Below are 12,500 nucleotides of genomic sequence, written 5' to 3'. Positions count from 1 at the left end.
TGTGTGAGAAATCTCCATCTTAACAAGCCGCTTCATCTTGTATCGCATCTCACATCGAATAGGACAGAAATTGGAACCAGTGCAATTTCTCTCATCCCTCCGATGGACCATTATTATTCACACGGCGGCCATCTTGCTCTCATATCATGCTCAGGTTGGGATTTAAATTTCCACCCTGTTCCCCACGAATCCCAACCTGAGCACAACACGGCACGAGAGCAGCTGTGGTGGTGTGAATAGGGTCAACTGTCACTTATCTCTGTAAAATACTTTTTTACTTAAAAAGCTTTAGAAGTCCTTCCTTACCGCTCCTCTTGCATCTCCTTGAAGGTCTTGGACCTCCTGGAGCCGCTGCTGGAGCCACTGGTGCACGTGGTGATGTGCTCGATCTCCTCCCGCTCCTCCTTCTTCTTCACGATGTCAGAGTTGACGCTCCTACGGCGGCTCTTCCATTTGGTCAGGTCCTGCGGAGAAACAGGTCCTGGGTCAGCTGAGGAGCCCCACAGGTGTGTCGTCAAGGAAACAACACGTAACTCGACCCAGCCGGTCCAAAAATCAAACGCATCTGTGTGTGATGGTGAACGGTTAAAAGTTTGAAGGGAAGTGAAGTTGAGAAAGGAAGAGAGAAGAGGAGAGAGGGAGAGAGGGAGAGAGGGAGAGAGAGAGAGAGAGAGAGAGAGAGAGAGAGAGAGAGAGAGAGAGAGAGAGAGAGAGAGAGAGAGAGAGAGAGAGAGGGCTAGATTTGAAGGTGCTCTATTTGTGTGCATTAGGCTCCTCCCGGCTCATGTCCCCCGAGGACCCAGGGACTGTGTTTGACCTACATGCCGCTTTAAGACACGCCATTATTTCACGGTGACACTATACTATCACGCCGCTGACGGGACACGCCCACCCTCCCGGCAACTATCGGTGGATAACATGCTTATAGGTGAATCTACCTGAAAAAAAGGGGCTCAAAATGAGGAGAGCGTGTTGCAGAGGGATGTGAGTGGAACAAGTCATAGAGAGATGTGCCCATTCAAAACTGGAGCAGCAGCATCCTTAAGGAGTTCGTGTAATTCATGCAAAAGTTGCACCAAATGATCACAAATGAAACCGCTAATCAAATCAACGTATCATTCCCTGATACTTTCACTCCAATTAAAACTTTTCCCCCAAGTGAAACCATCTCCACCCTGGGCATTACATCACACCGTCGTTATCCAATATTTCGGAGTGCTTCGCGCGGTCGACGTTTCACCGCTGCAGCTGGTTTAGAATGAGGACAGTCCGTGGCCAGAGGGCAGAGTACTGCTCCAATCAGTGTGTCTGTCTCCCTCTCTGCCTTCTGTCTGTGTCTCTGACTGAGGAGCTCTCCTTTCTCTTTGTGGCCACAGGCTCGCACTGGCACCTGTCCTTTTTCACCTCGCTATAATACCACCACTAATGTCATAAACCCCTCTTAAAGGTGCTATATATTCCAGATGCAGCCACTAGATGTCACTAGAGCACGAGCATCCTAGACCAAAACAATGGTGTGCTTGCATAGGACCGTCAAACTAAGTTCAGATCAAACCGTCAAAATGAAATAAAATATGAATCAAGATCCTGCTAATTTAATACCCTATTTGTCACACGTAAAACTCTCAGCTAGCAGCTCGTTTATCCAAGCAGGTGAATTCCATGGGGGGAGATGGGAAGTAAGGAGAGGATCAATAACATGCACAACATACATAACATGTACATAACATGCACAACATACATAACATGTACATAACATGCACAACATACATAACATGTACATAACATGCACGCATGGGCGGTGCGGCTACCAAAACAAAGAGAAGCTCAGATTACAACAGACACAGGGGAGGTGTGACTTCATTCTCTGCTCAGGACACCATTACTAACTCCACTATATCTTTACATAGAAAATAGTTGTTTGTTGCTATATTAACACTTTGGGTGCCTAGAAACGATTTACAACGTCTTTCCCGGCCATGCTCAAGGTGCCGAGGACGCTGTACAGCGTCTTTGATCTGTTTACATCTTTTTTCGATTTTGCCCGTCTGAACTTCACCGCCGAGCTTTTGGAAGAAAATTTTAACCGGAAACTGCATTTCCTCTCAAATTTCACTAGGTGGCAGTGTCCCCCTATTTTCTAACACTATCACAATAGGGGGAATATTGTACCCCACAATGAATCTGGCATTTGATTGGCCAGCATACCTGGCCAATGTAACCACAGGTATAAAACGTTAGCGCGATCCCAGAATCGACGAGGTTTTGGAGGAGAGAGAGAGAGAGAGATAGATAGAGCGATAGAGAGAGAGAGAGAGATTGAGAGAGATATTTGAATTGAGATCAGCCTATAGTCTATATTTATAGTGTTATACAGTATAGTGGTAGTATCAGACTAATTGTAAGGTTTCAGCTGTGCTTTAGAAAGTACTTAGTCGTGCTAAGGAGTAGTACTATTCGAGGGATTAGTGTGTAGTCTAGGTAGTATATTTCAGTAGTAGTAATAGTAGTTTGATCAGTTAGTAGTTTCATTTAGATTATTAGATCAGTATGAAGAGACGTAGTGTAGGAAAGCGAGGGGACAATCCGGCGGCGGGTCGCTTTGTTCAGACGAAGCTGGCGTTTGGCCCCGCGGTTGTTCAAGCAGCAGCAGCACCAACGTCTTTGGTAGCTCCGATCGGAGAGAGCCGTGAGACCGTTGCTGGGCCCAGTAACGCGTCTCGCCCCGGGACCGGGAGCGGCTCTACCCGACGCAGTTCGAGGAAGAGGAAGGCTGTCGCTGTGGTCATAGCTTCTTCATGCGAGTCAGGGGACAGCGATTCGACCGCCCACGAATCTGATGGGAGCGCCGATTGGGAACCACCAGGTAATTACACGGTCTTATATATATATATATATTAGTGCTGTCAAACGATTAAAATATTTAACTCGATTAATCGCATGATTGTCCATAGTTAACTCGCGATTAATAGCAAATTAATCGCATTTTTATTTTTAATAATTTTTTTACCTTAAACAGATCTTTTTCAAGTTCCAAGTTTTAATACTCTTATCAACATGCGAGTCAACAAATGCTTGCTTTGTGCAGCCATTTAACACAAAAGGATGACCCTCATGCATTGCAAATTTGCATCAAATTCAAAACAGAGTGATGCACAAAATAACTTAAAAGAAAATAATAATTTAAAACAATGAATAAAGTGTGCATGAAATAATAGGGGAAAGAAAACGTTAGGAACTTGTTACATTCACACACACAAGGGCTGATTAATCACACACCCCCCTCTCTCCCTCACACACACACTCTCCCAGCTCTTTTTCTCTTTTGCCCCTTCCTCATCTCTCTCACCCCCCTCTCTCTCTATATCTCACACACACACACACACACACACACACACACACACACACACACACACACACACACACACACACACACACACACACACACACACACACACTTCAGAAACAAACATAGTATCAATGAGAGCATCAATAATACACCTGAGTGAAGTCTAGTAAAAAAAAAAAAAAAAAAAAAAAAAAATGTTTTTAGTTAATCTTGAGTTAAAAAAATTAGTGGCATTAATATAATCGGGAGTTAACGCGATATTAACGCGATATATTTGACAGCCTTAATATATATATATATATGTGTGTGTGTGAAACGTGTATTTGATGATTTACATACTGTGACTATGTAACGTTAGTTCGACAAACCAACGCCGATATGCATGTGATTGTGTGTGTGTGTGAAACGTGTATTTGATGATTTACATACTGTGACTATGTAACGTTAGTTCGACAAACCAACGCCGATATGCATGTGATTGTGTGTGTGTGTGAAACGTGTATTTGATGATTTACATACTGTGACTATGTAACGTTAGTTCGACAAACCAACGCCGATATGCATGTGATTGTGTGTGTGTGTGAAACGTGTATTTGATGATTTACCTACCGCTTATTCTGTGACTATGTAACGTTAGTTTGCCAAACCTAACGCTGATATGCATTTATTATATTCTAGCTCCGGAATCATCTGACGATGATCTCGGCTTGGGTCGGAGGTATGAGTCTGATTCATCGCACGATTCAGACGTGGGAGTCGGACGCGGTGGTGGTCGACGGGGCAACGGTACGTCATGTTTACTAATGCAATGTGAATATTGTTTTGTGCATGTTCAAATCGATAGTTGAATGATATAGGATATAGTAGGCATGTACAGGCCACGCCACCATGTGCTACACGTTAGGTTGTAATGGTCTTGTGTGCGTGTGTGTGTGTGTGTGCATGTGCACGCCCTTTGAAGTGGCTCTTTGAAGTGTGTAGCTATCATGTAAGTGATAATAGTTGCATGCTGGGCATGATACGACGTGGTGGTGGTCGACGTGGTAATTGGTATCATGTTGCAATGTGAATATTGTTTTGTGCATGTTCAAATCGATAGTTGAATGATATAGGATATAGTAGGCATGTACAGGCCACGCCACCATGTGCTACACGTTAGGTTGTAATGGTCTTGTGTGCGTGTGTGTGTGTGTGCATGTGCACGCCCTTTGAAGTGGCTCTTTGAAGTGTGTAGCTATCATGTAAGTGATAATAGTTGCATGCTGGGCATGATACGACGTGGTGGTGGTCGACGTGGTAATTGGTATCATGTTGCAATGTGAATATTGTTTTGTGCATGTTCAAATCGATAGTTGAACGATATAGGATATAGTAGGCATGTACAGGCCACTACATTTAGTTACATGGATGTGTGTGTGTGTGTAGATGCCTCACCCCATGCCATTTGATGTGTGTGTGTATGTGTGTGTGTGTGTGTGTGTGTGTGCAGTGTGTGTACACACACACACACACAAGATCAAAAGGCATGGGGTGAGGCATCTACACACACACACACATCCATCCTCTCCAACACCTTTGAACTTCGCAGTACATGGTGAGGCCTCTATATGCAAATTCCATTGATTACAGCACACACATACACAATGGCATGGGCACATGGCGAGGCCTATATTTAAATGCATGGTTGTGTATCATATGTAAAATTCCATTGATTACAACACACACACATGTACATGCTTTGATGTACAATGGCCGCTGATTTATTTTGTGTTCACACAGGCTCCGAAACCGAATCCGGGGCCAATACACCAACATGCTTGGGTATGTACTAACTACATTTATGTATGTGTAAATGTATTACTATTGTGTTTTGTGAGACTTACTTACTGAATGAATTTAATCCAATTCAGATTCTGGCGCAGACCCTGCCGATAGTGACGCTGAGACTGGCAACGACATGGGATCACATTCTACTCCTGCAGGTAATTGGGACGCAGGGAGCTGGGACAAGAGGGGGGGGGGGGGGGTTAGAGAGGGTCTGCAGGGCCTGGTCTGGTGGTGATGGTGGTAAATACAATGACAATACGTTGCCCTAGTGTAATGTATTACATCATGTGATTCTAGAACTGGATGCTAGTCTGGACATGCCGGAACCCGTTGCAGGGCGGAAACGCACATCTAAGAGAGGTAAGTTGGCCTCACTCTGCACACCACTTCCAGCTCTGACCTCTGACCCCCACACCACGTCCAGCTCTGACATCTGAACCCCACACACACTCACTCATTCACTCACACAGTTTGTAACTACGTGGCATATGAATGTCTACAGTAGGGGTGTTATAGTATATTTGTATAATTGACAGGTCGTGGCGTGCGACGCGGAGGAGCGAAGAGCAGGGCTGCGATCCGCCAGGAAGAAGAGAATGCCTGGTCTCGTGAGGGCTGGGTGCCTCACAGGATCCCCTTCACAGCCCAACCGGGGTTGCTCCAGGACGCCAAGGCACTCAAATCGTACCGGCCTGCGAAATGGATGGATCTGTTCCTGACGGATGCTTTTCTGAACTCCATTGTTGCCCAGTCCAACCTCTACGCTGAGCAGTCCATTGCCCGGCTGGACCCCATGCTAACCAGTAGCAGGGCACTGCTTTGGAAGCCCCTCACATTGAAGGAGCTGAAGAAGTTCCTTGGACTCAATTTCCTTAGCAGTGTCCTGCGGAAGCCTCGTGTGGACCAGATGTGGACCACTGACGACATGATGTGCACACCATACTACTCTGAGACCATGCCACGCAACAGGTTTCAATTGATCTGGCGATTCCTCCACTTTGCGGACAATACTTCCCTGGAGGTTAGAGACAAATTGTGCAAAGTACGCCCTGTAGTCGACCATGTAAACGCGAGGTGCAAGGAGCTGTACCAGCCTGAACGCGAGCTCGCCATTGACGAGGGGGTGATGGCATGGCGAGGCCGCCTGACCTTCCGGGTCTACAACCCAAACAAGCCCACCCGCTATGGTATCAAGTCTTACTTCCTGTGCGAATCTCGCACAGGATATTGCTTTTCATTTAAGCCATATTGTCGGGAAGGCTCGCTCCTGGGGGACACGGTCGTCGGTCTGCTTGGACGTCTGTCTGGGGCCGGCTATACGCTCTTTATGGACAACTTCTACAACTCGGTACGTATGTCCGCCAGGCTCCGACAGTTGAGGACCGACGTCTGTGGTACCCTCAGGAAGCACCGGGGCGAGCCAGCCATCATCAAGAACATGACCAAATGTGACATCGGTGTGGGGGAGCGCATTGCGGTCAACAACAAGGAGGTCATGATCGTGGCATGGCGCGATAAAAGAATCGTGAAGACCATCAGCAGCTACCACGAGGACACCATGGAAAAGGCGATGGTGTGGCAGAAGCAGAAGAAGGGCAAAGCGCTGAGGGTGGAGATGCTCAAGCCATCATCAATCATGGAGTACAATAAATTCATGAACGGCGTCGATCAGCTGGATCAGAATATATCGTACTATCCGGTTACACGTAAGACTGGAAAGTGGACCAAAAAGTTTGTGATGTATCTGATCCAAATATGTATGTTCAACGCTTTTGTCTTGTACAAAAAAAAGCACCCACAAGGGCATTACTCCAACCTCTTCCGGTTCACCAGGGCTGTGGCGCGGACCTACACAGATGGTAAGGAGAAGAAGATTCCTGGGGTGACAGCGGAGATGGAGGCGGAGGCGGAGGCAGGGGAGGAGGCAGGGGAGGAGGCAGGGGAGGAGGCAGGGGGTGGGGATGAGGAGGAGGCAGGGGCTGAGCAGGTGGGGCGTGTCGACCCTAGGGCCCCACTGGGGGACCCGCAGAGCAGATTAGTGGGTGGCTTTGTGAAGCATGTAATGGTTGCATACAAAGCCACCCCGAAGAAAAAGCTACTGTGTAGGAAATGTCGTGTCTGCAGTAGGCGTGGCATCAGGAGTGAGACCAGATATTTTTGCACATCGTGCAAAGTCCCCGTGCATCGTGACAAATGCTTCGCTCTGTACCACACAAAGAGGGATTTCTCTAAATAGTTTCTTTATTAGTTGTCATACAGAAGTACAGACTACTTCTAAATAATCCGGCACACAGAAGTACAGATTACTTCTAAATAATCCATCATTGTGTGATACAGACAGAACCATGTGTACCGGTACATAGTATAGCTAGCTGAGTGTAGTATAGTATAGTGTAGTATAGTATAGTATAGTATATTGTAGTATAGTATAGTATAGTATAGTGTATGGGTAGTTGCACTGTTTTCTGTACAAGACAAATGCGTTGAACACATGTATTTGGGCCACGGTTGTCGATATTGCATAGGCATGTTTGGACCACTTGCAGATGAGACGTTATGTTAGCGATCTAGCTGTATCGACTCCATTCATAATTTGCATTGTGTGTGTATATAGTTTTTTTTTTATTTATCTTTTTCCCCCCTCATTTTTACCGTTTGCACAGAACCAATGGTTGCTGACAGTCACCCAGTTTATAAAAGTATATACTGTAGGTAACATACCACACTTTTCTAATGTAGTCCATTGGCCTATTATTTATATACTTTGGAAGCATGTATTGGATATTTTTTGGTCCACAGATCATCTGGCGCTTCATCCATTTATCAATGGACAATGCAGTCATCGATGCGAGAGACCAAGTAAGATATGCCCTGTAGTTCATGTGACGTGAATGTTACCAGCAAACTTCTAAATGCACTGAAACAATGGTTGGTTATCCTCCAGTGTTCACTTTTTATAAGGTATTGTCTTGGTAAATTACCATAATCCTATACTGTGAATGTTACCAACAAACTCCTAAATGCACTGACACAATGGTTGGTTATCATCAGCCAGTGTTCACTTTTTATAAGGTATTGTCTTGGTAAATTACCATAATCCTATACTGTGAATGTTACCAACAAACTCCTAAATGCACTGAAACAATGGTTGATTATCCTCCAGTGTTCACTTTTTATAAGGTATTGTATTGGTAAATTACCATAATCCTATACTGTGAATGTTACCAACAAACTCCTAAATGCACTGAAACAATGGTTGATTATCCTCCAGTGTTCACTTTTTATAAGGTATTGTCTTGGTAAATTACCATAATCCTATACTGTGAATGTTACCAACAAACTCCTAAATGCACTGAAACAATGGTTGATTATCCTCCAGTGTTCACTTTTTATAAGGTATTGTCTTGGTAAATTACCATAATCCTATACTGTGAATGTTACCAACAAACTCCTAAATGCACTGAAACAATGGTTGGTTATCATCACAGTGTTCACTTTTTATAAGGTATTGTCTTGGTAAATTACCATAATCCTATACTGTGAATGTTACCAACAAACTCCTAAATGCACTGAAACAATGGTTGATTATCCTCCAGTGTTCACTTTTTATAAGGTATTGTATTGGTAAATTACCATAATCCTATACTGTGAATGTTACCAACAAACTCCTAAATGCACTGAAACAATGGTTGATTATCCTCCAGTGTTCACTTTTTATAAGGTATTGTCTTGGTAAATTACCATAATCCTATACTGTGAATGTTACCAGCATATAATGCACAGCAACAATGGTTGGTACTGATGACTTGTCACCCAGTTTATTGAACATATTTTACAATAAAAATGTTCATGGCATCAAAGTTTCAAGTTTTTTGCATTGTAAAGTATTCTGTATTTTATAATAATGTTGTCTGGACCTACACCAGTAGTTATAACTTACTTGTTCATTAGCGCCAGGCATATCAATCAAATGACCAACAAAGTAATCAATCAATCAAACAAATCAATCTATGAATCAAACTATCAACAAAACAATCAAACATTCTATCAATCAAATGACCAACAAAGTAATCAATCAATCAAACAAATCAATCTATGAATCAAACTATCAACAAAACAATCAAACATTCTATCAAGCAAATGACCAACAAAGTAATCAATCAATCAAACAAATCAATCTATGAATCAAACTATCAACAAAACAATCAAACATTCTATCAATCAAATGACCAACAAAGTAATCAATCAATCAAACCAATCAATCTATGAATCAAACTATCAACAAAACAATAAAACATTCTATCAAGCAAATTACCAACAAAACAATCAAACATTCTATCAATCAAATGACCAACAAAGTAATAAATCAATCAAACAAATCAATCTATGAATCAAACTATCAACAAAACAATCAAACATTCTATCAATCAAATGACCAACAAAGTAATCAATCAATCAAACCAATCAATCTAACTATCAACAAAACAATCAAACATTCTATCAAGCAAACTATCAACAAAACAATCAAACATTCTATCAATCAAATGACCAACAAAGTAATCAATCAATCAAACAAATCAATCTATGAATCAAACTATCAACAAAACAATCAAACATTCTATCAATCAAATGACCAACAAAGTAATCAATCAATCAAACCAATCAATCTATGAATCAAACTATCAACAAAACAATCAAACATTCTATCAATCAAATGACCAACAAAGTAATCAATCAATCAAACCAATCAATCTATGAATCAAACTATCAACAAAACAATCAAACATTCTATCAAGCAAACTATCAACAAAACAATCAAACATTCTATCAATCAAATGACCAACAAAGTAATCAATCAATCAAACAAATCAATCTATGAATCAAACTATCAACAAAACAATCAAACATTCTATCAATCAAATGACCAACAAAGTAATCAATCAATCAAACCAATCAATCTATGAATCAAACTATCAACAAAACAATAAAACATTCTATCAAGCAAATTACCAACAAAACAATCAAACATTCTATCAATCAAATGACCAACAAAGTAATCAATCAATCAAACAAATCAATCTATGAATCAAACTATCAACAAAACAATCAAACATTCTATCAATCAAATGACCAACAAAGTAATCAATCAATCAAACAAATCAATCTATGAATCAAACTATCAACAAAACAATCAAACATTCTATCAAGCAAACTATCAACAAAACAATCAAACATTCTATCAAGCAAACTATCAACAAAACAATCAAACATTCTATCAATCAAATGACCAACAAAGTAATCAATCAATCAAACAAATCAATCTATGAATCAAACTATCAACAAAACAATAAAACATTCTATCAATCAAACCAATAAAACAATCTGTCAAACAATCAATCAATCAAACCATCCATCCATCCATCCATCCCAGTCTAAATTGCTTTATAACACGTTCAGTACCTATTATCACCCCGCCGGCACACCTTTCATAAAAGTGCCTGTAACTTCTGTTCTAAATAATTCACCTCCACTTTTACCTTGTGTTGACGTTTTTTAACTTGTAATTGTGAACGAACGAAGACATGCAGAAACAAATGGTTTTTTGCATTGTGTACATCAACTTGTCGTCTTCAAATGAGCCCAACCATTTCCCCATAGTTATAATATAAAATATAGAAATAGCTCCGCTAAGATCATGAGATATGCTAGAATCGTCCAGGAATCCTGGCAACCCACAGTCATTTTCCGGATTTTTGGCCGGCACCCAAAGTGTCAATGTTCAAAATCCCAGATATTGTGGAATATAGCACCTTTAATAGCTTCCTGCACTGGACAACACCATGTGCAGGACAGGGATCTAACAGAGCGTACCATGTGCAGGACAGGGACAACAGGGATCTAACAGAGCGTACCATGTGCAGGACAGGGACAACAGGGATCTAACGGAGCGTACCATGTGCAGGACAGGGACAACAGGGATCTAACAGAGCATACCATGTGCAGGACAGGGACAACAGGGATCTAACAGAGCATACCATGTGCAGGACAGGGACAACAGGGATCTAACGGAGCGTACCATGTGCAGGACAGGGACAACAGGGATCTAACGGAGCGTACCATGTGCAGGACAGGGACAACAGGGATCTAACAGAGCGTACCATGTGCAGGACAGGGACAACAGGGATCTAACGGACCGTACCATGTGCAGGACAGGGACAACAGGGATCTAACGGAGCGTACCATGTGCAGGACAGGGACAACAGGGATCTAACAGAGCGTACCATGTGCAGGACAGGGACAACAGGGATCTAACAGAGCGTACCATGTGCAGGACAGGGACAACAGGGATCTAACAGAGCGTACCATGTGCAGGACAGGGACAACAGGGATCTAACGGAGCGTACCATGTGCAGGACAGGGACAACAGGGATCTAACGGAGCGTACCATGTGCAGGACAGGGACAACAGGGATCTAACGGAGCGTACCATGTGCAGGACAGGGACAACAGGGATCTAACGGAGCGTACCATGTGCAGGACAGGGACAACAGGGATCTAACAGAGCGTACCATGTGCAGGACAGGGACAACAGGGATCTAACGGAGCGTACCATGTGCAGGACAGGGACAACAGGGATCTAACGGAGCGTACCATGTGCAGGACAGGGACAACAGGGATCTAACGGAGTGTACCATGTGCAGGACAGGAACAACAGGGATCTAACGGAGCGTACCATGTGCAGGACAGGGACAACAGGGATCTAACGGAGCGTACCATGTGCAGGACAGGGACAACAGGGATCTAACGGAGCGTACCATGTGCAGGACAGGGACAACAGGGATCTAACGGAGCGTACCATGTGCAGGACAGGGACAACAGGGATCTAACGGAGCGTACCATGTGCAGGACAGGGATCTAACGGAGTGTACCATGTGCAGGTGCGTCAGAGGGGTGCTACTCACATCCTGCCACTGGTCCTCGCTCTCCTTGGCCTCCTCGCGGTGCTTCTGCAGCTCCTGGAAGCGCGCCTGCCGCTGGAGCGCCGGGTCGGCCTGGATGTCACTCATCGATTTGCTCCTATAGATACGGAGGGTTGAGATGAGAGGAGAGCAGACAGACGGAACAAGAGGACGTTTAAAACGCGTGAAAACGTCAGGAGAGGCACCGTCGCTGTCAGGTGTGAGAGGGGATGCAAAATGTTTTTGTTTTTTTCATCTTCAGATTGTTTTTTAAAAGCTGAAAAATAAATACGATTCCACTGCACTCCACACAGTATGCAGTCCTCACTTCTCACCAGTATGTCAAATAAAGTTGTAGAACAATGG

At 43.3% G+C, this 12,500-nt stretch overlaps 1 protein-coding gene across 1 annotated transcript in view; it reads right to left on the bottom strand.

Moving 5' to 3' along the window:
* The window catches only part of LOC311228488 (LIM domain only protein 7-like), a gene marked incomplete at its 5' end in the record, with an annotated part of 60,196 nt that overhangs the window by 44,147 nt on the left and 3,549 nt on the right, over window positions 1-12,500 (bottom strand). Inside the window, 2 exons of the mRNA XM_084314391.1 lie at window positions 307-464; window positions 12,138-12,252. Of these exons, the coding sequence (XP_084170517.1) occupies window positions 307-464; window positions 12,138-12,252 (273 nt within the window). The remainder of the gene's footprint in view (window positions 1-306; window positions 465-12,137; window positions 12,253-12,500) is intronic.

This window comes from Notolepis coatsorum (genome assembly GCF_963971535.1).
Source record: "Notolepis coatsorum genome assembly, chromosome: 5".
Lineage (NCBI taxonomy): Eukaryota > Metazoa > Chordata > Actinopteri > Aulopiformes > Paralepididae > Notolepis > Notolepis coatsorum.
This window is presented reverse-complemented; position numbering and strand designations above follow the sequence as displayed.